The sequence below is a fragment of the Squalius cephalus genome, assembly GCF_949319135.1.
Source record: "Squalius cephalus genome assembly, chromosome: 14".
NCBI classification, from domain to species: Eukaryota; Metazoa; Chordata; class Actinopteri; order Cypriniformes; family Leuciscidae; genus Squalius; species Squalius cephalus.
In genome coordinates, this window is record NC_137135.1 from 10,005,737 (window position 1) to 10,032,994 (window position 27,258).

Genomic DNA, 27,258 nt, shown 5'->3' on the forward strand with positions numbered 1-27,258 from the left:
ATTTGGCCTATACTTGTACTCAATCTTTTGATCGAGATATACTTAAAAGTTTAATTATTCAAAGTATACTTGGCTTGTAGTTGTGTTAACTCTTTTGATCGAGTAGCCTATTAAATATACTTTTTTTACATTGTTTTTCATATACAGTCTTATGAAACTTTGTTTGAAAATATTGATTAAAATATTTATATAAAAAAAGATATGTTTCTAATTCTGCGTATCTGGATTTTAGTCCACTGGTGTACATAGGAATTTACTTTAATTCAACTTTTCCCCACCATTGCCTGAATTTTCCAGCTACCCATGTTTTCACTGTTATACGGTAGGGGGCGCTATGACACATCTTCTAGTACAGAATCTCCGGATCAAAATACAGGAGAAGAAGAAGCTGAAACAAGCAATAGAAGATTGCTCACTCAAATGTAAAATAATGTGATCATCAAACATTAAACAGCTTGTAAATCAAAACTGCTTAATGTTTCCAAATGAAATGAAGCGTAAACCATGAAGAGAAAACGACTGTGAAGCTGTGGGGGTGTCGGACTCGATCTACTCCATCTGTGTTTTGATCATCGTTCTGAATCTGATCAAGGCGTGTAGTCTTTGACAAAAATGTGATTTTCTCAACTATTTTGTTTAAAATGTTGCCTTTCTTTATGAAACTTACCGACATTCAATTGTTGATAAAAAGGATGCAAGCTAATAAAATGTTTTTAAAATTAAAGTAGAGTTAAAGGTATTTTTCAAGTATAAAAAATAACATTTGAACATAGTAGTATAGGCCTACTGCAACTGCAAAAATTGTATATAAATAGTAAACTATAAGTATAATGTTAAGTTCATTTAAAGAAAACTTGTAGTATAAAACTACTAAACTAGTAGTTTACTGAGGGTACACTAAAAGCAAAAATAATATATAAATGGTAAACTATAAGTATGATGTTAAGTTCACTTAAAGAAAACTTGTAGTATAAAACTACTCAACTAGTAGTTTACTGAGAGTACGTTAAAAGAAAACTACTAGTTTAGTAGTTTTATACTACAAGTTTTCTTTAAGTGAACTTAACATCATACTAATAGTTTACCATTTATATATAATTTTGCTCTTTTAGTGTACTCTCAGTAAACTACTAGTTTTAGTAGTTTTATACCGCAAGTATGCTAGAAAGTTTTCTTTTAGTGTACTCTCAGTAAACTTGTAGTATAAAACTACTAAACTAGTAGTTTACTGAGAGTATACTTCAAAGTTGCTACAAGTATTAAAATAGTGAACTACTAGTAATACCCATAAGTTCACTTGCAGTACAAATGAGAAACGTAATTATGAACTAGATGTGCACTTAAAGTTTACTACTGTTACACTTATAGTACACTTAAACATATACTTTTATATACTTCAAGTGGGCCAATTTAGTACCAAGCGGTATTAAAATAGTACACTTACAAGTTTACTACTAGTACATATTGACATTAGTATACTTACTACAGTACATAAAGTATACTTAAAAATATACTTGAACATTACTCAAGTATACTTCATAAAATGAACTTGAAGTATACTTTTTTTTCGTAAGGGTATTTCACCCGCTGTGTATATATATATACACAGCGGGTGTATATATATATATATATACACCCGCTGAAATCAGTTATTATAATACATATGACAAAACAATTGTCTAAATTATGTTGCATATTCCTCAAAAGTGCTTGTGTGATGATGTCACTATTTTCGTAAATCATAGGCTCTGATATTGCTAGACTTGTAGTCAAGACCGCCTAAACCGAGACCAAGACACTACCAAGACCAGAGGGTATCGAGACCAAGACAAGACCAAGACCAAGACCAAGACAGACCAAGTCAAGACCAAGACCAAGTCGAGACCAAAACCGAGACCAAGTCGAGACCGGAGAAAAAAAAAAAAAAAAATTAGTGTTGAAGCTAAGCAATAACTTGTATGAATTCAAGAACAGCAGCATACTAGGGTTCAGTCGCAGTTTAGGCTACATTCAATACATATTAGACGGTATTACTTCAACTACACAGGCAGAACAATACAGAGACAGACCATGTCATGTGTGTGACTGTGAGCTCACTGTAAATGTTTTTGCAGACTGGGTGAGATCAACTAGGCCTATGTGTAGCAATTGCATGACGGCTGTTACTGCACTATTAGAGGATTGAGAATCCCTTAAAGGGGTGACGAACTGAGAAATCAAAGTTTCCTTGAGCTTTTGACATATAAGAGATCATCATACTATAATAATATCCTGTAAGTTTCAGAACTGAAAACTACCTTGTTAGTCCAATAAAAGCTTTTATAGACATCAGGCTCAGCAAACGACTCGTTTTTCAAAGTGGGGAACGATGACGTCAAAGAGGATAAAACACCGCCTCCACAAAAGAAGATCAACGCCTACTTCAACACGGCCTGTTTAGCCCCGCCCACCGATTCGCACAAACATGCTAAATAACATAGGACGACATGATAATTGCTACCGGATCGAGCTACTTACAAGCAATAAACATGCTGTTGACTAAATATTGTGCAGTGCCTGTTTGTGGAAGAAGGCAGTCTGCATAAGCTTCCTTCGGATTCCAGCATGGTTAAACTTTATTAAATCAGTCAATCACAATTTCCCGACACGGATCTGCCAGCAACATGTAAGTAACCATGTGTATTCTAATGCCTGATCTGCGACCAGTGATTTCGGTGTAATTATTCAAGTTCAGATATTTCTCTTAAAATTGTTCAATACTGTTTATGCATCGGTGCTAAACGATCAACTTCACATAATTTCTCGTAGTATTATGAAAATAATCTTTTTTTAAACTGTTATTAAATTATATAGCCTACAGAAAGCGATCAAAGAACGATCCCTTTCGCCCAAGCTGTCAATCAAACAGCACAGCGTGAGCCGCGAGAGCTAATCTGGACACTCACCAAACTCGTGATGAAATAATGACACTGTTACACTACACAACGAAGCTCTTACTGTGTACTCACATCGTGTTTGCATTGTGATTTGGTGTAAGCATTTGTGAGAGTGCAAAAATTGCGTTGCAATGATAAGATCTTTATTCACGCGATCAACAGACTGTCTGTCATCTGCTCAGTGCTCATCATGCTGCAACCTTTCATGTGATGGAATAGATTTAAAAATAATGCTTTAAATGATACTTTTCACGATTTGTTAATCTCGATAGCTGTAATAGTAAAAACGTAGTAAAAGTTTTCGAGAGAGTTCCTGTAATACTAGCTATTTCATTGCAAGCATGTCAGCCAATCACAGCAGTGGGCGTTTGCACTGCAGTCTCACAGCAGACACGCCCCTTAAAACGGAGCGTTCAAATCTGAGGCAGAAATCAGGCTTGGAAAAATGGCTTTTATTTATAAATTATGACAATTTTTTATGTAAAAATCATACTAACATTATAAGGGCACCCCAGGCAACATTATAAAATAATAAAACAATCCAGTTCATGACCCCTTTAACTTTTGTGTACCGTTGAGGACTGACATGACTGGTACTGACTGGTTCATCTGACAAAACATCAAACACCTCCAACACCATCTTGCTCCTCCAACAACTGTCTAAAGAATGAGAAATATGTAACCAATTGAAATTATTCTTAATTTGTAGATGAAATTGTAACATCAAATTAAAGATACACAATTATAAACTTGGATTAGGTCTAATGTTTAGTCAACACAACGGAGATATGCAGATGATATTTAAAAGACCATTTATTTAGTCTAACACCATCTTAAATACAATACTGTAATCAAACAACACACACACACAGATATCAAAGACACAAATTCATCTAAGCAAATGCCTGCCTATCTCTGCCGATTTCGGAGTCTCCAAATTAATCCATTCTGCAACTTTTAAATACATAATTAAATTTTTAAAAACGAAATTATAGGCTTAAGTGCAGGATCCGAAAGTTGGTCGTTTTGTCGCTATGGTTACACACACACACACACACACCGTTGGCGGTGCGCTCAAAGTCATCTGTCAGTTGTGCAGTTACCCAAAATCTCCTAAATGAAGTTAAAACCCATCATGTCACTGATATGTGTTTTTTAAATCAAGTGATCAAAGTGCTCGTTGCCGCTGCGATCAGTGGCGCGGATAAAGTGTTTTCTCATGGCTCACGCACACGCAGCACTGTCTTGACTCGGACGCGCGCTTCAATCCGTTCCGTTGCGGATAATAATGTTGCATTGTCGAACGTTGTGTCGTCGTGGATATTTTAGTATTGTATTGCTAAATCCCCCGACCACTATGTCGGTCTGAGACAGCGAGACCTAGACAAGACCGAGAGGTCCGAGACGAAGACAAGACCAAGACCAAAGACCGTCAAGGCCGTGACAAGACCGGTCTCGAGACATACATCACTAGATATTGCAGGTGCACGTGATGCAACGCTGTCAGAGCCGACAGACTCGTGTGTCAGACTCATTTCAGTGCAAAATAATAAGGTCAAAAACGATTTAATATACTGCAAATAACCTACTAGTTTTTTATGTTTATTTATAATTCATTTAGGCGGACAAAAAGGCTACCAAGTACTGCGCACAGTGCGCAGCTAATTAATTTAACGCTTTTTTTCCTAACGTCATTTTTAGTCGATTTTTAGTCGAAAATTTCAGGACTTCAGTCGACCAAGATTTTCTTTGGTTGATTACAGCCCTAGAAATATGGTAGCCTACTGTTGTGTATATAAAGGTAGAGGAATTACTATGATCAAAATACATTTTCGACCCTTCTTTAGCAAGCTAAACATTTTATGACCATATATTATGTCATATATTTTACATTACATGTTATAAATGTAAATATATTTCACACTTAACATCATATATTTTTGTTATATTTCAGAATATATTTCAAAATGATAAATATAAGTGAACAACAATGCAAATATATTTCAATGTATTTGGAATATATGCCACATATATTTTTGACACTTTAAAATATATTTCAATATTTTTTTTTTTCTGTATGGGGTGTTTGCCCGAAGGGGAATCTCAACATATGGGCACCTAGCCCAGCACAGGGGCTGACCAACTGGGCATACTTATGAGTGCTAGTCCTACCGTTGGACGTCTCTGCCACGTCTGACTCCTGAGGGTGCTGGAGGAACTCCCACCAGGGACTCAGGAACTCCTCCCACTCGCTCTCAGATGAAATCCCAACTCATCAGTCGTTCTGACGTAATGTTGAACCTGACTGACTGAAAAGGAACTACTGTATGTGAAGGCTGTTCACATGTGCATGTTTAAACTAAAGTATTTATAGGGCAGTCTGATTTAACTGATTTAACACTACAAGATAATCGGGCCTATTTTGGTCCCGATTCTCCCCTTCTGACAATCCTAGGTAAAGTCCAGATTATCTTGATGGTTCTACAGATTATCATGTGAATGTGTTGAAAATTTACAGTCAGAAACCCTGTTGTGTGGGGGGAACCCATACAGAAAAAAAAAATATTGAAATATATTTTAAGGTGTCAAAAATATATGTGGCATAAATTCCAAATACATTGAAATATATTTGCATTGTTGTTCACTTATATTTATCATTTTGAAATATATTCTGAAATATAACAAAAATATATTATGTTAAGTGTGAAATATATTTACATTTATAACATGTAATGTAAAATATATGACAAAATATATGGTCATAAAATGTTTAGCTTGCTAAAGAAGGGTCGAAAATGTATTTTGATCATAGTAATTCCTCTACCTTTTCCCCTATGCTCAACAGTAGGCTACCATATTTCACTACTGTATTATGACACACAGCTATAATAAATACTGTACTTACATTTAAAAAATAAATTTAAAATGTGTTGGTTGTTTGTGAAAATGTTAACTTTTTAAATTTCAAAATATATTTCAAATGAAACAATTTGCAAAAGTTAAAACATATATGAACATATAAGTTGTTAGTAAATATATTGACATATAAATATATTCACATATTTAACTAAAATATATTTTCAAAAAAATAAAAAAATATATTTACATATATTTAACTAAAATATATTTATTGGGCCAATTTCGAATATTTGCATATATTCCAAAAATATATTTCAAAATATATTCTGAAAATATATTTCATATATATTTCTTTTGTGTATGGAAACCCCGAGGACAAATGTACACACACACTCTGTAGATTGTCATGTGGAATGAAACAATTCCAAATCAGAAAGCGAGCTGATGAAAGACGGAAGCCTAACACGACTTCATCCAAACCTTTTTCTTTATTTTTTACGCAAATTTTTGTCCAAACATTATTATCGCCATTTCTTCTTGCCCCTTGTCCGCCATGTTTGTTTACCCTAAAGTCACGTTTGACCGCGAGAGATACCCTATGTTCACAGTCGGGAATCTGTTAGCGTGTGGTCTGCTGTCTTGGTCACATTCACAAACTCCAGTCACACTATTGTTACGATCCCGGTGTTTGTGTCTTTTGTTTTGGATGGACTATGTTGAATGAAGTGTATTTTCAGTTCTCATTGTTTTTGTGATCCCTTCCTGCATTTGGTGTTTCTCTGTTAGTTTCTATAGTTATCGTCATTACATTTACATTTACATTTAGTCATTTAGCAGACGCTTTTATCCAAAGCGACTTACAAGTTAGGACTAGATTAAGCGAGTCATCATGAAGAGGCAAAAACAAAAACAGCGCAAGAAGTGCTCAAGATACGAAGTTCAGGCATTATTCAGAGTAGCATAAGCCCGAGAAGTGAGGTTTTAGAGGGAAAGTTTTTTTTTAATTTTTTTTATGAGGTTACGTGCTCACGGAAGAGATGGGTTTTCAGCTGTCTTTTGAAGGTTGTCAGGGATTCTGCATTCCGGATGAGGGTGGGGAGAGCGTTCCACCAGCATGGAACTGTGAATGAGAATGCTCTGGAAAGTGATTTTGTGGCTCTCTGTGATGGTACCGCGAGACGTCGCTCGTTGACCGATCGTAGGCTTCTGGTAGGGATGTAGACTCGTAGGAGTGAGTGAAAGTAGGAGGGAGCTGAGCCTGTGATAGATCTGTAAGCAAGCGTCAATGCCTTGAAAGTGATGCGAGCAGCGAGAGGTAGCCAGTGCAGAGAGATGAACAGAGGAGTGACGTGGGCCCTCTTGGGCTCTTTGAAGACAAGACGAGCTGCAGCGTTCTGGATCATCTGTAGAGGTTTGGTTGCACATGATGGAAGTCCAGCCAGAAGAGCATTGCAGTAGTCAAGCCTAGAGATGACCAGGGCCTGGACGAGAAGTTGTGTTGCATGCTCAGTTAGGAAAGGCCTGATCTTCCTGATGTTGTGCATTGCAAACCTGCATGATCGAGCTATCTTTGAAATGTGATCTGTGAAGGTCAGCTGGTCATCAAACGTTACTCCAAGATTTCTGACCGACCTTGATGGGGTGATTGATGATGAATCTAGCTGGATAGTGAAGTCGTGCTGTAGAGACGGATTGGCAGGGAGGACGAGAAGCTCAGTCTTTGCCAGGTTGAGCTGCAGGTGATGTTCCTTCATCCATGTCGAGATGTCCGCCAGACAGCTTGAGATCCGTGCAGCTACTGTGGGATCATCTGGTTGAAATGAGAGGAAGAGCTGTGTGTCATCAGCATAGCAGTGGTAGGAGAAGCCGTGTGCTTGTATGACGTGTCCCAGTGATGTGGTGTAGATGGAGAAAAGGAGCGGTCCCAGCACTGAGCCCTGAGGAACACCTGTGGTCAGTTGATGAGATCTGGATACCTCGCCTCTCCATGCGACCCTGAAGGACCTACCTGTGAGATAGGACTCAAACCAGTGGAGGGAAGTTCCTGTGATGCCCAGTGATGAGAGGCTGGGCAGAAGGATCTGATGATTCACAGTGTCGAAGGCAGCAGACAGATCCAGGAGAATGAGGACTGAAGATTTGGAAGCAGCTTTTGCGATCCGTAGGGCTTCTGTGACTGACAGTAGTGCAGTCTCAGTTGAATGCCCTTTCTTGAAGCCAGATTGGTTGACATCCAGCTGGTTGTTTAGAGACAAGAAGGATGTTACTTGGTTGAAAACAGCTCTTTCAAGTGTTTTCGCAATGAATGGTAGGAGAGAGATAGGTCTGTAATTGTCTACAAATGATGTGTTTAGCATTGGTTTTTTAAGCAGTGGAGTAACCCGAGCCTGCTTGAATGCTGTAGGGAAGGTGCCAGTATGGAGGGATGAGTTGATGATGTGTGTGAGTGCTGGGAGAAGTGTGGGAGAGATGGCTTGTAGAAGGTGTGAGGGGATGGGGTCAAGAGGGCAGGTGGTAGGATGACTGGAGAGGAGAAGTGTAGATACTTCTTCCTCGGTTAGCGGAGAGAAGGAGGGGAGAGGGTGACTGGCTGTGGAAGGGGTCGGTCTGGGTTCCTGTGTGTGTGGAGCTGAGAACTGACTGCTGATAGTTGTTGTTTTGTTGGTGAAGAAGTTTGCAAAGTCGTCAGCAGTTAAGCAGGAGGTGGGTGGTGGTGGAGGTGGACAGAGGAGAGAGTTGAATGTCTTGAAGAGTGATCGTGTGTTGGAGGAGTTGTTGATCTTGTTGTGGAAGTAGGAAGATTTTGCAGCATGAACATCACCAGAAAAGGAAGAGAGGAGAGATTTATACATACTCAGGTCAGATATGTCTTTTGATTTGCGCCATTTCCTCTCTGCTGCCCTGAGTTCGGTCCGGTGTTCACGAAGAACCTCAGACAACCAGGTTGGAGGGAGTAGCGCGTGCTGGCCTGGAGGAGAGAGGGCAGATATTGTCTAGAAAAGAGGTTAGAGTGGAGCATAAGGTATCCGTTGCGGTATTCACATCCAGAGATGAGAATTGTGAGGGTGGGGGAACGGAAGATGACACGGCAGAGGAAAGATGGGAGGGAGAAAGTGAGCGCAGGTTTCGCCTGAAAGTGAATGGTGGGGGGGTTGGTGGTGCAGGGGTAGAGAGATGTAGACTGAAAGTAATGAGGAAGTGATCTGAGACATGGAGAGGTCTCACCAAGATGTTGTCTGTGATGCAGTTGCGTGTGTAAACCAGGTCCAGTTGGTTACCTGATTTGTGAGTACCTGTGGTGATGAGTCGTTTGAGATCGAAAGAGGCTAGGAGAGAGATGAAGTCTGTTGCGTGCGGCTTTTCGAGATGGATGTTGAAGTCACCGAAGACTAGAAGTGGGGTGCCGTCCTCAGGGAAAGAGGACAGCAGCACATCCAGCTCCTCTACGAAGTTACCCAGCTGACCTGGGGGGCGATAAATGACTACAATGTGGATCTTATTGGGAGTTGTAAGTGTAATAGCATGATATTCAAATGAGTTGTTGTTGCATAGACAAGAGAGTGCTGAGTATTTCCAATTGTTAGAAATGAGAAGCCCTGTACCCCCACCCCTCCCAGACTGGCGAGGGGAGTGAGAGAAGGAGAAATTGCTAGAGGGAGCAGCAGGGGTTGCTGAGTCTTCTGGACGAATCCAGGTCTCAGTCAAGCACAAGATACTAAGAGTAGAATGAGATGCAAAGGCTGGAATAAAGTCAGCTTTATTGACTGCTGACTGACAATTCCATAGACCCACGGAAAGAGAGAGAGGTGTGTGTGAGGATGAGAGAATGGGACGCAGATTAGCAGTATTGCACTGCATTTTGCGCGTGATGAAAGGGCGTTGCCGAGAGATAACAGGAATGTATTGAAAGCACATGTTGAGTAAGGTGAGAAATACGAAAAAAAAGTGGGAAGGGAAAGGGAGAAGGAGATACTTAAGTGCCTTTCTGGTGTCCTTGTTTGGTGGAGTCGCACAGGTAGAGTCGATGGTCTTTACCCGAGTCGGTCTTAACACGAGGAGGCTGAACACGAGAGCTGAACGCTTCCGCTGACGCATCCGCGACAGTGCGCAAATTACATAGATATAGATATAATGCTATCACTGCTTGAGTGAGGACAGCTGTCTCAGTCGGCCAATTAAGTCAATAAAGCGAAAATGGGGCAAATCGAAACTGCTAGGAGTCAATACTTAAGTGCTATTAGAACTGCAATAATAATAATAATTTCCACGTGCGGCCGTTGATTAATGTTGCAAGGCGTCTAAATAAAATACAGAATTATGTGAAGTTAAAAATGCAAAATAAACAGAGAATCGAAGATAGTCTTACCTTGAGACAACACTGAAATAACAGGAGAACTGAGTATTCTGAAAAACCACTAGCGCGCTCTTGCCGTGCGTCCTCTTAAGCTGACCGCTGGTCCTGCTGACCATTAGTTACCTGTCATTAATTATGTCTGATTTCTCTGTGCATTTAAGCTTGTGCTTTTCAGTCATGTTTTGTTAGTCATTATCTGATTGTATTTGTGTACTGGGCTGAGGGTTCCTGAATGTTCCTGTTTTTTCCCCTTCTTGTTCCCTGGATTATGTTCCTGTTTTCTCATGTGGACTATTTGCATGGTTTTCTGGTTTGGATTATCTGTTTTTTGCCTTTTGTTTTTAAAGTTGTGATTGCATTTGGCCTCATCTCTTTGCACCCATTACAACTATAGGATCAAAACTGGGCTCCACTTTATTTTGATAGTCCCTTTAACACATTCTGTTGACTATAACAAGTAATGTTACACTTACATGTCTACCAACTCTTATTAGAGTGTTAGTAGAGTATTAGTAGACTGGTAGGGTTAGGGTTAGAATAAGTTGACATGTACTTGCAAAGTTAGGCTACTTATAGTCAGTAGAATGTCTGTTGGAGAATCATCACAATAAATTGTTAGCAGATTTAAGCAGACAGTCTACTAATACTCTAATGTGAGTTAGCTGACATGCAGTAGCAAACTTATATTCAACAGAATGTTCAAAAGGGACCATCGATATAAAGTGTTACCCAAAACTGTTAAATCAATGAGTTTTTAATCATCATGTTTGTGGCCTCTCACATTTTGCAAATTTGATACGATTTTTTGTAAAGTTTTGTAATATTGTTTTGTAGTTGTTGATGTCACTTTGTAAAGAAACACTACGTGCCTATAGACTGAGCTCGTAATATGCATGTGCGTGACGTCACCATTTTCACAAGTTCGCGGTTTTAGTTTACACTTCAAAAACTTGCAGTGCGAGGAGGTGTATGTGTGAATCTAATCACAGCATTTCTATAACACGAAGGCAATACAAGAGCAGAAAAAAAAAACATGACAGGAAGGAGATTTAATAAAGACAATTTTAAAAAAGTGGTAACTCTCCACTGAAAAAGATTCATGGCACGTCTCAATCAGTTCCCTTGCTCCCTAGGTTGTGAATCAGCATATCGTGTAGAATTCAGGCACTGGTAAAGATTGTGGCACTGATGGTGACATGACAACATTTTTGTTCAGACAACAAATATGTTCAGTAGCTGTCTAGTAATGTGTTTATGCTAAATTAAATAAAATAATGGTTTGCTTTTTTCAAACATCTATCACATGTCATTTTGTGTATTCAGTTGGCTCGCATGATTTTTGTTTTGTGCTTCAGAACTTCTGTAAAGGGAACATAGTGGGCATCGATGCTCCCTGGTTTTCACAGTACATTGTGGGACTTTTTAGGGGGCGGAGAATTTTATGATTGAGACAACCCGTAAAATGGCAGACTCCTTGATCACTTCAATCACTTAATGAGTGAGTCACAGAATCATTTATTCAACCGTTTCATTTCAAAGCAGCTAATTCATTCAGCAATGAAACACCGCTGTGAGTTGTTCGGAAACGCACAACAGTTCTGCTATATGCACACTTTTTTTATTTCTGAAATAGAGCAAAAACTTTGTTTGAAATTGTGTCTAAAATGTATGTCACTTAATACTAACTTCTTGTTTATTGTAATTGATTTAATTTATATAAAATTAATATCACAATGAAACCATGCTCATATTTGAGAAAACAGCTCTCTTGATCTTTCTTAAATATATATCATATGTTGTTTTTTCTCTCATTCATTCATCATCACCACCTGCAACAGATAAGAACTGTCACTTTCCTGCCAGTATCACCATATTGATCTGCAATCCAGTTTATCTCCTGCTCAAGTCCCTTATGTCACTCAAACTCAGTTCGGAATTTACCTGTGTTTGCATTCTTCTGTTCCATGACATCTGGTTAATGGTTCATGTTAACAAATGCATTCATTTATATACAATACAACAAATACAACCTTATTGTAAAGTGTTACCCTTGTGTTTTTTTTTTTTTTTTTTTTTGTTTTTTTTTACAGTTTCAAGGGATTTCAAAATGGTTACAGTTGAACTGGTTAAAGATACAGCTTACTCTTTGTTTTACCTGAAGAAAACCGAGTTGAAACTCTTAAAACACATGTGTTTGATTGTATGCATAAAATCAATAGAAAATGACAAATTAATGTGAAGAGTTAAATTGATGGAAACAGGGAGGGATATTGTCATCAATTATAAATTCATCTTTACAGTGTTAAAAATCCAAGTAAACCATTTGTTATGCCTGTATACATTCCACCGAATTTGTTGTGTTAACAGGTTAAAAGTGTGTTTAGAGACTTGTTTCATAGCAAGCGATTGTTTCTCAAACCAAAGAGAAGAATGTGGTAAATGAAGCAGCTCTCTCAGCTTCCCGCTCGCACTCAGATCCTGCTGGGATATTGGGTTTGTATACAGATTTATCCATTTCCTGTTGGGAAAGCTGAGGGCACTTACCTGCCTTTGAAATATTGTGGCTGTGCAGCCCTGTGTTGAGTGGCCGGTGTGAGGTCTGTGTCTAATCCACGTGTAGACTGAAGAGTGACCGAGCCGTATGAAGCCATGTAGCGTACAGCAGGAGGTAGGATACAGTGCTGTCTGTTTCTTATGCTTGTTACCGTTCATCATAAGTACCTGTTTAGGCTTCTGCTGCAATAGCCAGTTAGAGTTTCTGGCCTTAGTCGAAGAAACATTTGTGTAGTAAATGAACACTTAAAGGGGAACAATGCAGTTTTTTTTTAGCTTAATTTACCTTAACTGAACAGCTTCGGAGTCATTGGAATGATTATATGACTTTTTTCGGGTTGAATGGTGGCCGTCTCGCTTCCCCCTAGCGCCTGTGAGCGGAAAAACCCTCAGCATCAGGAAGTATCCTGTGATATCAGGTCTCGCGATGTAACGAATTGCTTTACGGCACTGCACACATACATTCATATGCTAGCCTTCTGTGTATCATACATACCTCAGTGGACATGGCTCCGTGCGTTCGCCAGCTTCTTTGAAAACAAACGCACATGACCAGAGGGAGAAGATGGGAAGGGGGAGAGTCGCCAACTAGTTTTTACGATAGTGTTGTCAAATATCTATTCCGAAGCTGTAGGGGGAGCTCTATAGATAAACCTGCGAGCAAAAAGCAAGACAACAGCGAAGAAATTGCCAAAACTGCATAGTGCCGCTTTAATTTATGCAAAATTTACTCATAATTCACTAAAGTAAAACAAATGTTTAAAATATTTGAAAGAATGTGCTATATATATCCATTAATTTACAAAAGTAGACATTTTTTTCTTTATTATTATTATTTTCCTCTGTAGTACACATAAATCATTGTGTTGCGATCTTTCTTGTGTATTCTCTCATAATTTTGTTTACATAAACTTGTGCTGTTTGGTTATATTCAACTGATGAATTTACATATCTTTAGTACTGTAAAACATCATTGTTGTAGAGAAGAACATTATAAATCTTCTGTTAATTTCAGCTTTAAGACTGAAAAGAATATATGTAAATAATGACAGATTTTATTTAAAAGTTGTCAATTACTTCATATACCATATAACTACATCAGTTAGAATGTTTACAGACTTTGAATTCATAGTCAAGTCAAGTCAAGTCACCTTCATTTATATAGTGCTTTTAACAATATGAATATTGTTTCAAAGCAGCTTTACAGAGACAATAGGAAATTACCATAACAGATTGTTTAGGCTTTACAACAGCTCTAGGATAAAGTTATTGTCCAGCTAAAGTTAGTTTGAATAATTTCATAAATTATATTTACCAGCATTTAACTCTAAAGCATTGAGCAGTAAATGCTCTTACTGTCAGAACACATTGTGTTCAAGTTACTCATGCATTTTTCATTATAAGACACTTCTTGAATAAAATCTTTAAGTGATTTGATTCAGCCCTGTTATCTCTCTTTAGCTTTCTATACTAATCTGTTGTATTAGAAATGTCTTAGTATGCATTACGTGACACCCTTTTTCAAACACACTATAATTTCTAGGCTAAGATGTTTTACTCTGATATTTGTATCAGAGCAACTATGTACCAGGCCGTACAAGGCAGATAAAAAAATTAAATAAATACTATTTGATTGATTCAATGTAAGTGACTGATTACACAGAAAAAGTGCACGATTGCTTGTTTCACTAAAAAAGGTTAGTGAAGCATTAAATGAGTACTTGTTTGTTTCACTATAAGCATCCATTGAGACTCTCTGCATTCAAATAGTGTGTAGAAAGCAGTAAGAGTTATTTTCTATAAGAATCTCTCTCTCTCTCTCTCTCATATTCCCAAACTCTCAGGGCTGTTTCCTGCTCGCTTGCTGCCCATACGCTGTCACGGGCTTGGCCTCTTCTGTGAGGCAGTCTCTCTGAGACTTTGTGTCACTCAAGACTGATGTTTTTGTTGTGCTTTGGCCCCTCAGGGCCATGTGACCACCTTGGCAATCCTTATGTGCTGGTTACATCTGAGCAACATGGACCTTGGTGCAGTGCTGCCACATTGTATCTGCTGGGGGAGAGAGAAATTCGAAAGAACCGTACTGAGTAAAGCATTTGAGCAAAAAAAAAATTCCAACCTCTGTTAGAATGGAATCCTGCGACACAAGTGACACTGACCCCTGGTGACAGGAAGTAAGTGTACAGCGACCAGAGGTCATTGACGGAATCTTTTTAGCAGTGAAAGAAAAATCTGAAAGCCATCCATCATTTTGACAGATTACACTGAAGGTATCTATTGTAACTGTAATTCAAAACACGCGCTATGCTTTGCTTGAACTGAGGTGCTACAGTGATCTCTCTCGCCACATTACAGTTTTTCTCGATTGCTAAGACACATTTCTTGAAAGCTGCTCTCCTTTTCTCTAAACTGTGAACACAAAACCCAATTTTCAAGCTACATTCACAAAACCTCAGACTCTTCTTGCAAAACCAAACTTTCACCTCAAAACAGTTCATTCTGTGCTCAAAACTGAACTATGTTGTCAAATCGTGCCCCGAGTCAATCAAAATTAAAAACACTACTGAACAGTCAACTAAACACTACGTAGAAAAATAGAAAACACAATGCTCAGGACATGAAGCTGGAGAAATAAATGTTTGTTCACTGTAGGCTAAATGCATGTTGCAAAACAAAAAAAACCCTGTGCATTTAGCACTTGTACAAAAAGACAAAACAGAAATCTTGTGCATTTACACGTAGCACTTGTAAAAACAAACAAATCTTATGCGTTTGCCACTTGTGTACAGTAAGCCCATGTAAAAATAAAATACAAAAATATACAAATAAGTGCATTACTCAGCCACAGCATCATGTCTCCGTATTGGGTCAGGCCACAGGACTTCATCCACATCACAGGCCACATTTTGTCTGGCCAGGCAACGGGGGAAAAAACCCCTGGCATGCCGTATCCAGGCTTGGCATGCCTCCACACCTATGTCACCACAGGCAAGTCCCATGGCTTGCAGGAGATTTACCCTGGTGTAAGGTTGGCGTTCATATACCTTCCACCGCCATGAGGAGAAGAATTCCTCAATGGGGTTTAGGAAAGGGGAGTACGGTGGAAGGCAAAGATTGATAAAACCTTGGTTCATATTGAACCACTCTCTAACCTGGAGGGCTATGTGAAAACTCACATTGTCCCAAACAACAACATAGATGGGATGCTCATCCTGCTGCCCTAACAGAGCATCTCGCATGTGATTGTGGAAAATGAGGAGCTGGTGAGTGTTTTAGGGCCCCAGGTTGGCATGATGGTGGACAACCCCATGATTGCTGATGGCAGCACATAATGTGACATTGCCACCACGCTGCCCAGGAACACCAACAAAGGCCCGATGGCCAATCACATTACGGCCTCTCCTTCTCCTTTTGGTGAGATTAAACCCAGCTTCATCCATGTAGATGTATTCATGGGGTCTTTCCATTGCATCCAGTTGAAAAACCCTCTGTAGAAATAGATATAGTTTTGTAAGTGATACGGAAAAAGTGATTTAGGCCACTACAGTAAATCACTACTTAGAGTAATCAACATGGAATGTGTCTGGATATATGCCAACCTGTACATACTGGAATCTTTGCTCTTTGACTCTGTCTGAGTTGCGATCAAAGGACACTCTGTATAGCTGTTTCATGCGCAGTCTGTTGCACTTGAGGACACGATCAACAGTAGAGAGGCTGACACTGTTGATACCCTCAAAATTTACATGGTCCTCAATGATCTTCTGCTGAATTTCACTCAGTTTAATACTACAGTACATTGGTACAGTGATGTACTGAAACATATTTACTTACAGTATACTGTGGTACAGTATATAGTATGTCATACCGTAATTGCTGTCAACATTTACATACTGTACTATAATGTCAAAAAAAGGTAATTACCTGTTCTCTTCTCTAAATCTTCGGATTATGGTGGACACAGTGAATCTACTGATGTTTGGTTGTACCCTTTGTCCAGCCTCCCTCATGCTCATACCATGGACAAGGACATGGTCAATCACAGTAGCTCTGATTTCATCAGATATTACTGTTCTTTGTCTTCGCTAACCACCTCGACCACCTCGACCACCTCACATATGTTCCCTCACATCATTAGCCACAAGTGTGATCAATTTTGAGTTGTTGTGTTCAGCACGGGTGCATCACAATGAAAATGTGTTGGCAAGTTGTGTCTAAACAGGTGAAAAGTGCTTATGGTTTTGCCAAAAGAGTGATTGATTCAATCAGTGGGTTCAGGCAACTGAGCATTTGGTTCAGACAATAGGGTTTAGTGTTTTAGCAATTGAGAAAAACTGTAAAGAGCGCCAAAGCGGTATTTATTGTTTGAATTTTTTGATAAAATGGACAGAATTTGAAAGAACCATCTTTTTTTATATATCAAAGGTAACAAAGCACAGAGCTTATGGTGATTTATTGGACAAACATTCATGATGAAACCTGAAAAGTGACTCACAGTCTCTGTTTAACTTTCTCTTCATAAATAAATGCATAATCTAGCCCAGTGGTTCCCAAACTTTTTACAGTCATTTACAGTCATTTCATTACATAATGTAGAAAACAAACAGGAATTCAAACGCCTTGCTTTAATAAAGCTTACAATTCTCACAGCATCCGTCCAAATCTTTCTTCAAACGCCCAGGCATTCCCTTGGTGACCAACGCCTCTGTGGATGCTGCAATGTACCCAAGCTGCACAGGGCGCAACTGCTTGCATGTGATACCACTCCACTATGCAATCCTGTCATGGCTTTCACTCCATCAGTACAGATGCCCACACATTTTGTCCACAAAAGCCCATGTGACTTTACAAAGCTATCTAAGACTTAAAAAATCTCCTCCCCAGTTGTTCTGCCATCCAACGGTTTGCAGAAAAGTACATCTTCCATAATTGTACCTTTGTAAATGTACCGGACATATACTAGCAGTTGAGCTAAACCAGCTACATCGGTTGATTCATCAACTTGTAAAGTAAAAATTCCCCCGCAAATGACCTACCATATTTCGCCGAACACCGAGGTTCTGTGATAAATCAGTCCTGTGCGAATCGACATCTCTGTGATTTTTTTTTAAAGGTTTTTGTTTCCTATGCGCCTTTTTATCCATCTTTTGCGAATAATGAAGGGTGTGTTGGAGTGTCTTGATAGTGTTTTGTGTGCTGGGTCATATTGCTATACACCATACAACTATACAATTTGCAGAAAGAGAAAGCTGAAAACCATCAGAAGAGCAAAAACAAAAAGAATGATTAGATGGAGATGGATGACATGTACAGTATAGCAGCATGTGGTTAGGAACATTCTTCTGTTTATGATATATCATACAGCTAGACCTATAACGAAAATACATTTCCAAGCAATAGCCCATTGACATCATATCCAGGAGATAAGTCCGTAAATTTGAGTAAAATCACAGGCTTCACTTATCCCGTGCGATTGCGCCACATAAAATTCAGATGTGGGGGGGGTCATTTCTAAATCACACAAGGTCCCCAGATAATACTAATCCAGTGTGAATAGGGTTTAGCCACTATGTAACTCACCATGTAGAATGCTTCCAGACTCTTCTTGACGCTAACCCGGACGTCGAGGTCACTTCCATGATTTGGGAAAAGCACGTAAAACTTCTGGCAGAAAGCGATGGATAAGGATGTAGTGTAACAACGAATTATTATTTTTTCTGAAGTGTTGACAACTTAGTGTTAACTAATAATTGTTGCAAACTGGTACTACCAACAAAATATTAGTGCATTCCTGGAACTGGGCGTCGTTACACTACATCCTTATGCATCGCTTTCTGCCAGGACTTTTACGGGCTTTTCCCAAATCACGGAAGTGAACTCGACTTCCAGGTTAGCGGTAGCATGAGCCGTCATGCAAGTGTTATTTAAATAAACTCCTGTACTTACAAACTTTCCAATGCCTTGTTTTATGAGTACAGAACCTATTTGTACTACTGTATAAGTTTGGTACCATTCTGGGCATTATTAGTGGGGTAATTTACGAGATACAACCTTGGATCTGATAGCGCCTGCACTAAGCCATTCGGCTGATATCTCTAAATAAGCTCTAACTTTAATAATGTTCGACCAAGGGAAAAAAAGGCTTTTGTGGCATTTTGGACTTCTGTTTAGTCTAAGTTTCCTGTCTCTGTTTTGTTCATTTGGCTCTCCTCATTACTTCCTGATTGTGTGTCTTGTTTGTCACTTACCTCCTGTGTGTATAAGCCCTTGTGTTTCCAGTGTTCAGTTGTCTGGTGTTGTTCATTGTTGAATGTATTGCTGATGTTCTCAGTTGTGCTCCCTTGTCTCCTGGTTTGTTTATTTTGGTTGTTATTAAATAAAATTCACCTATAGATCTTGCCTTCCCTCGTCTCTGAGAGCACCTGACCTTACAATATTCATATATTACTAAAGCTTCTCACAACAAATTGTCAGCTGTTCATTGGGGAAATGGCTTGGGCTTTTTTAATTTCGACAGACATTATCTAAGCACAGCTCCCACGCCAGCCAGTGGTTCTGTGCACTTTCAAAAAGAAAGACTTTTCTCACTATAGTCAAATCAGCTTTGAGATTATCCATGACTACTTTACGTTTAAATAATCTTTCCTGGCTGCATTTCGAACAGGCAAGCAAACTCCGGTTCAAATCAAGCATTCGAACCAAGTGTGAAAGTACCCAAAATGCACAGTACATCTGGATTTAAATACTCAAGGTGCAGTGCTATTTAAATCTAAACTAGTTTGTTGGTGGTTTGTATTACACAGCTTTTTTTTGTGATGTGGCCGTTAAATGTAGGGTAGGCAGTTTTTTTTTAATAAACACTTTTTGTTGTGCTGGTTGAAACTCAATTCTGATAGCAATCAATAATTGAAGTGGTCTAAATATTAAAACATGTAAATTGTCTCAGGACCAAAAAATGTTCATCCAATGATATGATGTCCTACCTGCCTATCAACATATGTATTTACATACCTCCACGCACCTGCTCGTACAGACATCACACGTCAACAGTGTGGTTCTGTAATGCAGAGTCACTGAGCACCAAAAACAAACAGCAGCCCCTTTTACAGTTCCTCCTGAACTAGATGGCAACCCGTGACGTTCTTCCCTGGAGCTGTTCACGTCCTCAGACTCGTATTTATGTGTTTTATGTCAACACTATCAACAGAGAAATGTATTATTGTAATGTTATGTGCTTTAAGCATGAGATAATTTAACGCTTTGCAGAATCTGCTGTGTGCGTTGATGTGTTTTGAAGGAGCCATGGCTTTAGAGACGCTCTGAAGGAAGGGTGGGATCTCATGCTTTCAAAGCTAGCTTGCTATTGCTAGCGCTAGCTTTTCTGAAATTGCCTATCCTACCTTTAAGTGAATTGATCCATCTGAGGAATGAAGAATGAACTTTGTCTAGTGCAGCATTATCCCTATATTGGGTCTAAGCTTTGGCCTCAAAATAGGTCTCAGAATAAATAAAACCGAAACATCAAAATTAGCTACTGTATATGGGAACCCACATTGCAGAGAAGTAGGCTGAATTACATTTTGGCACCAATTTAAATGGGAAATGTGACTGAAAATCTTAGATTGGTGTATAAAACAAATGGTTCATAATCTTTTGATAATCCTTCATAAATGACAAAACAATCATCAATATTCAGAAATGGTATATTCTCCAAAAAGGATTTTTCTAGAGAATATGTTTGTCTTTTAAATAGCCTTGATATAAATTAGCCTAGCCTTAAACAAAGTATAAAAAAGAACAATCTGTAGATTAAGTTACATTTTTGCCTTTATGGTGATAGGACAGTGAAACAAAGAACATGAGTCATGACTCACATCTGGGTTGTCCAAAGCACTGTTTTGCTATATAATATATTATCTAAGACAATTTTCCACAAACTCATGAGGTCATCATGGTCATTTGAGTGTCTCAAAAAATATATGTTTGCCTTGAAGAGAACAAGTTTCATCCTGTGTCATGAACTGATTTTCGTGAAGACTCACCTCCAATATTAGTGGCTTTAATTAACTGCACATGCTTGTGTGTGCATATCCGTTCATGGCATCATGGTGCAGGACTCAAAACCAGTTTCAAGTGACGGTCAGGGTTCCTGAAATCTGGCCATGGAGGGCCACTGATCTGCAGAGTTTAGCTCTGACCCTAATAACAGACACCTGAGCAAGCTAATCAATGTCTTCAGAGTTAAATAATAATAATAATAATAATAATGATAATGAATGTGAAAAAACAACAACAATTTATTCAGTATGTGGGCAAAAAAATTGTTTCAGTTATTGAAAGATTACAAAAACAACGTTTGTTCCTTTAGAATAGCATGCACAGATGAATCGTTCACAATGAGACTGTGAACATGTATTATGGAAGTCAATTTCAATTTCATGTTGGCATTACGTTAAAGAACCAGAACCAAACTAAATCAAACTGTCCAAATGATCCAATGTGCTAAAATTATTCTAAATTCCCAAGACTTGAGAAAGTGACATTTTAGGAGATCAATAAATTGTTACATAAAAAAACTGGAAATACAAATGCTGTAATTCAGGAAATCCAGTTTTGCATTTTCTGTATGAACTTGTATGTGACTGTAAGTTACTGTATTATCTACATTATAATTTATAAACACCAAACCTATCCAAAATGGTCATAGTGTATTTATTTCTGTATTATGGTTTATGTAAGGCAAAAAGGTATTTTTTTTTATTTTTTTTTATTAATTACTACTTAGTGGCAGGCCAGGCTGATTGTGCTGGATTGCAACAAGCTCCAGTCAGTCCATAGTTCGTGTGGTAAGCATTACTTACAGTGCTGCGCCACATGCTGTAAAGTCCTTCTCACCATAATGAGTGTCATTCATATCAGGCCAGCGAGGGGACAGAACTGCCAAGTGCAGACACCAATTCTCTCCAGTCACAGGAGCATATAATGTGAGCGGGCCGACGTTAATTCAAACCTCCTCTTGTCAGAGCTGTCAGGCTGAACCCGCAGCCGAGGAGGACCAGCCACCGCAGGAGGTGTCAAGCGCTGTAGGTTTCGGGTGAAGGATGAGGTGGACGTGTGTTGCTTATGAGGAGGTGGAAACGCTCCATCTGTTTCCACTCAGAGCTGCCCTGTGAAGGCTTCAGCACTCAGCGCTTCTCCCGTGTTTCTGCTGTGTCCTTCCTCTACACTTGCGTTTCGCTCCTTTGCATTTGTTGGTCGTCATCTGGTAACCACCAGTCGTTCTGTCCTGACTCTACGGTTTGTCTTTGTATTTCTCCATATGCGCTTTCTGTGTCTCCAGAGAGTCTGTGCTACATCTCAATTTCCTGTGACATCGGTACGACATCAATTTCACACCCTAATTAGTCACTTAAAAAAAAAAAAAAACATTACATTATGAAATCAATTAATGGGATGTTTAATCATTCTAGAGTCGTATTGAAGTGGAAAAATGAATTAAGCAGACTGACAGCTTGACCTCAAATTGCATGTGAATAATTGAAGGTTCAATTTATTTTAATTTTGTTAAAGCATTGCTCAAAAGTGAGTAATTTCTGCACCTCTAATAGCACCACATGGGATTTCAAAAGTAATGAAACAAATGCTCCTTCATTGTTGGGATGATCTCTTGAGTATTTGTTTGTACACAGCAAATGTCAGAGTGTTAAAATCCCAGAGTTTTGATGACCAGAGTATAATTTATACACTTTGGAGTAAACTGGGCTTAAAGTACACTTGTCAGGTTTCACCATAAACTCTCTCAAGTGTTGTGTGTTGGTTCAGTGTTGATGTGGAGCTGTTGTAGTGTAAATGGTGGGATGATGAACTCTTTGAGAGTCAATCTGTTGCTGTACCGTCCGCATGAGTTTAGGTTTCGATACGTCATCAGATCGACTACGCGTTGTCATTGGTTGAATCAAGATGCATGCAGCCTCGACACCAGTTTCTTTCCAACTGACATCCGAAGACGTCGTCGACATTTTGATTTCGCAGGACTGCAGGTAAGAAACCACCAAGTGAATCATGCCGAATATTCCTGTTTGTCTTCTTGTTTTAATTCTCATAACTAAAACACTAAAAACGCTAATGTAGAAGTGGTGTGACGTCTGGTAATTTAGTTTAACTAACTTAGCTAACTTACTATACATTGGTAGCTAAAGTAATTGCCAGTGTTAAATCTGGTAAAACTGTTTTTTTGTGTGGTAACGTTAATCAAATGATCAACCATTAAATGAAATTTAAAAATGAAAATGCAGCATTCATTTGTGCTGCCGCTCCCTATCTCGGGCCTTGTGCAGGCAAAATTGACTAACGTTAGCTAGCCTTGAAAGCTAACGTTAACGTTACAGATTCCCGTCTGAAATGATTGAGTCTGACTTTATTTGCACTACATTTGGTATTGTGCGTGTTCAATAAACCAATTGCATTTTTATGTTGTAGTAACATGTGAGGAAAACTACAGCAATGCTTTTCAAAGTGCAGTAAGTTACCAAGGTCCTTGGCAAGGAAAGAAGTAAGTTACATCAAACTCAATGAAGCATCATATCCAGCATTTCTCAGGGAGGGTAAGTTAATGTTAATATCATTCTTCTCTTTATAATTGAAGTTTAGATCAGTCGTGTTAACCGAATATTTTCCGTCATTGACTGATTTTTTTTTTTAGCAGTGAAAATGCTTGATTTTAATTTATTTTTTCATGACGTCAGATGTAACTATAAATATAAATAAAACTGGCTGACAATCGTTATTTTTTATTTTTCGCGAGGCATCCTCTGTTACGAAGCACGTCTCGCGTAATTCCATGTATTTGGCGCCTCGTGCAGCCTATTCGCCTGGCGCGCAAACATCTACATTAAGAAATGTTGCTTGCTTTCATTTGATCGATAACTGGCTAGAAGATGATAAATAAAAACTGATTGCGTCGACGATCAACAGACAGAAAGGCATCCCGTTCTGTAAGAAACACACTCCAAAGGTAATCGGAGACAAATATATACAATTATGAATTTGAATGAATTCTTTAAAAACATTAATAAATTAATTAACATCGAATCAATATATAATTGTAATGTAGGGAGGGAGGGGGGTGTTCTTTCCGTCGTGCACGTTTGTGTGGGCACTCTGGTTTCCATTTACAAAAGCAAAAGTTTAAATTTTAACGTCTGCAGCATTGTAGCCAATCGAAAGTTTAGTTTTTCATGATGCTTAGAGGACTAAACTTTCGGGAGTGACCACCGCTTTTATGCTTTTACCAGAGTGAGTTCTGTAAATAATAGTTCCGTGATAACCATAGCAACGGACGTGACAAAAAAAAACTCTATGACAATATAGCTACTGTAGATCTGTGCATCATGTCTTACTGTGTAAATCAGACTAACAGAGCTGCCACTGACCAGAATAAATAAAACAAATCAGTGTTTGCTGAATATGTTTAGATTCAGTTAAATAGTCTATTGATAACACTTAAACACTCTTTTTCACGTGTCCTTTTTAAAACAATGTTTATTTATTAAAATAATATTTTAAGGTATTTAAGGAAGATATTCATGCATTGTATACTCATTATTATCATTATTATTATTCCAACCATCTACAAAAAACTCAACCAGTTGACAACAAATATATAAAAAATAACAACATTTTTTAAAAAGTATCCAAAGAGTGATTTAATATACATAAGTTGTATTTATATTGAAGATTCTAATATATATTCTTATTTTTATTGCTGCTTGAAAAATGGATTTAGGAAATAAAATGGAAATAAAACGAAAGCTATTAAATGTCTTATAATTAAAATATGAAATAGATTATGGTGCAATTTTTACGACCATATCCATCAAAATAAAGGGCAATGTGAAAGTCTTACGCAACCACTGGTTTAGATGTATGTTTATATGAAATTTTATTCTTAGCACCATGCTAGTCTACTGTAGCTTTGCCCATTAAGATAGAAATAGCAAGTACATATGTTTTTTCTGTATTCAAAGCTAAAGAGAAGTTCAGCATACCCCCTGAGACAAACATGTATGTGCTGGATGACAGTGGAACAGAGGTTGACGAAGAGGTCTTCAGCGACATCCTGGATAGTAACACTGTTCCCCTCTCTAAAAGATCCCTACTCCAAAAAAGGCTATGTGAGTACATATTTAAAAGTAAGGTTAATCTTAATAAACAAATGAATAATGTTCTGGTGCATTTTAGAAGTCTCACACTTATTTTCTAAAGATCTCTATTGATTCATGCTAAAACAATTTTTTTTTTATACATTTCCATCTTTGTTGATACTGTCTTTAGGAACACTTTTTTGACATAGACAGCAATGAGGGCTACATTGCCTGGAAGATTAAGAACAATTTAGTATCGTTTTCATAGGCTTCAATCTGCACAATGTTTGAAGGAGAGCATTGTGCAGAATAAAATTTCCCCGATAAACTACAGAAAAAAAAAAAAAAAGGCCTTTTAATCCAACCAATTGATTAATAATTGACAGGTTAATCGATTATCAAAAAAAAAAAAGTTAGTTGCATAACTAGTATTGTTATTGAAAAGAGTTTTGAGTTTTAATATTGATGTAGTATCAAAAGTTTTGGTCAGATGTATATCATGCTTAAAGCAGGTGCTTCTGCCTTCTCAGGTTGGGATAGTGACATGGCCTCACTGCTACTGCTGGTCTACCTACTGCCACCACCTCCAAGTGGAAAGAAGGGAGCTGTAAAGATCAGTACCCGGGAAGCTGTGGACCATGTAGTCAAATTTCATAAGGTCAGTGTGTCCTGATCTCCAATGGCAATAGCCATTGTCAAAAGGCAATTGTGTAACTCCCCCAGATTATTGATCTGTTTCTTTTCAATGTCACCTTCACAGAATTTTAAGTCTGATAATTTATGTTTTGCCTCCTTGAAGTGCATAGCGAATAGAGTGGGGTTCACCTCTTTTGACTGCAGTCTTGTGCTCGTTCAATCTTATTTTTAGTTGTCTGTCTTGCCAACGTATTGGAGTTTGCTGGGACATGTGATAAGGTAACCAACATTGATGACCTCTCTGTTTAATTCTCTCTCTTTGTGTGACCGTGGTACAAAAACCTTGGTTACCTTATCACATGCTGAATATATCCTGCATGGGAAAGCTAACTGTGCAATCAAAGGTTTCTGTCAGAGTGTGACTTATCCATCAAAATGTGATGTTCAGTGTAATTCATTTCAGTTTATTGTTATCTTACAGTCATGTCGCAGCCTTGAGGAGCACTCTGGTCCAAACCAGCGGAGGCAGCCCTACATCCTGGCAGTTGGGACGACAAGAAAGCACATCCACGAGTTCTACATTGCATTGGATGGTGATCTCCTTCCCTGCAAGGGCAAGTCTTCCCTGTCAGCCTTTGATGAACTTTTCAAAGCACATTATGTTTTCTGCATCTCCTATGACCAAGCCTTAAATGGCATGTACACATTTGTGCAGACCACCATCTACAACATTGATGTAGATCATTCTCACGAAACTCCCAGAGTCAAGGACCTTAGAGCTAAGCTCCTCAACTAAAGAGTTATGATGTTCAGATGCTTTGTTTGCAAGTCTGGGTCAGTCAATTGATGTGTGACCAGACTGGATGCCACCAGAGATTTTGGACTTTTTCAGGCTTTAGAAAACATCTCTATAACAAACATAACGTTAAAAGTCTAGATCAATTTGAGAACAAACCCGTCATAGTTGAGAACGAACCCGTCATAGTTGAGAACGAACCCGTCATAGTTGACGTATCTGATGAACCCGTAGTTAATTTAATTCCAGAGCAACCAGAGAATTCTCAAAGCTGTAATGAGACCAAACTACTTATGGTTTTGATAGAGATTATCAATATGTGGTTCCTGTACATGTGTTTGTATGAGTTTGTGGTTTTTGAACATCCATGAACATTGTTAAATAAACAGACATTGCACTGGAAAAAGCACTGACTTTGAGTATTTTTCACTTACTGATGGTTCTAGGTTTACACTGCAGGTGTTGGAAACTATTGTAACACTGTAAATAAAAAAGTACCAGCTTTAGAGTACATTTGTACTCTCCAAGTGTTAAATAATGAGCTCTGCAAAGGTTCTAGGTTTACACTGCAGGTGTTCAAAAGCACTGAAACGGTGTCAAAAGTACTAGTTATAAGAGTACATTTTAACTCTCCAGGTGTTCAAATGTAACTCTATTTTGAGAGTATATATTTTACACTTTTTACAGTGTTCACTGAACACTGAACTCTTGGACCTATATATACACTGAAACCAGTGTTCAGTGAACTCCTATAGAGTACATTGAACACTCTGATTTTTGCTGTGTAATTGGCATAAAACGTGGTTCACATTTGTTTAACGCAGTTGACTCATTTACTTATTTTGAAATTATTTCATTCTATTCTGACTTCTGGTGTCAATGTGTTTAAAAGAATTGCATAATGATAAACAAGACTTTAAAACCTTAAATGAATACAATTTCATTTTCATAACCATTACTTATCATGCAATATTTATTTTG

At 38.3% G+C, this 27,258-nt stretch overlaps 3 protein-coding genes across 7 annotated transcripts in view; 2 read left to right on the forward strand and 1 right to left on the reverse strand.

Moving 5' to 3' along the window:
- The window catches only part of il1rapl2 (interleukin 1 receptor accessory protein-like 2), a 579,732-nt gene that overhangs the window by 384,977 nt on the left and 167,497 nt on the right, over positions 1-27,258 (forward strand). The window lies entirely within an intron of this gene.
- LOC307170864 (uncharacterized protein) lies at positions 6,606-12,800 on the reverse strand (the record flags this gene model as incomplete). Its single annotated transcript, XM_079892175.1, has 5 exons — positions 6,606-7,605; positions 7,804-8,410; positions 9,021-9,259; positions 9,398-9,510; positions 12,694-12,800. The coding sequence occupies 5 exons, from the start codon at positions 12,798-12,800 to the stop codon at positions 6,806-6,808; spliced, it is 1,866 nt and encodes a 621-aa protein (XP_079748301.1). The 3' UTR covers positions 6,606-6,805.
- Positions 22,655-26,678, forward strand: LOC307171536 (uncharacterized protein). Of its 4 annotated transcripts, XM_079893222.1 has the most exons (5): positions 22,655-22,742; positions 23,182-23,306; positions 24,729-24,875; positions 25,376-25,503; positions 25,963-26,678. In XM_079893222.1, exons 3-5 carry the CDS (start codon positions 24,764-24,766, stop codon positions 26,275-26,277), a joined length of 555 nt encoding a protein of 184 aa, XP_079749348.1. In that variant the 5' UTR covers positions 22,655-22,742; positions 23,182-23,306; positions 24,729-24,763; the 3' UTR covers positions 26,278-26,678. The 4 variants fall into 4 exon arrangements, 3 of the variants coding, with proteins under 3 accessions (XP_079749348.1, XP_079749349.1, XP_079749350.1); XR_013823564.1 differs by lacking the exon at positions 22,655-22,742 and having other exon boundaries at positions 23,103-23,306; positions 26,472-26,509; XM_079893223.1 differs by lacking the exon at positions 22,655-22,742 and having other exon boundaries at positions 23,103-23,306.

What these genes read in the sequence shown, in the direction of transcription:
- LOC307171536 (XM_079893222.1), top strand. Translation starts at nt 24,764, where the DNA reads ATGTATGTGCTGGATGACAGTGGAACAGAGGTTGACGAAGAGGTCTTC. An exon ending in CCTACTCCAAAAAAGGCTAT is followed by an intron (nt 24,876 to 25,375) that starts GTGAGTACATAT and finishes CTGCCTTCTCAG; the next exon opens with GTTGGGATAGTGACATGGCC. An exon ending in ATGTAGTCAAATTTCATAAG is followed by an intron (nt 25,504 to 25,962) that starts GTCAGTGTGTCC and finishes GTTATCTTACAG; the next exon opens with TCATGTCGCAGCCTTGAGGA.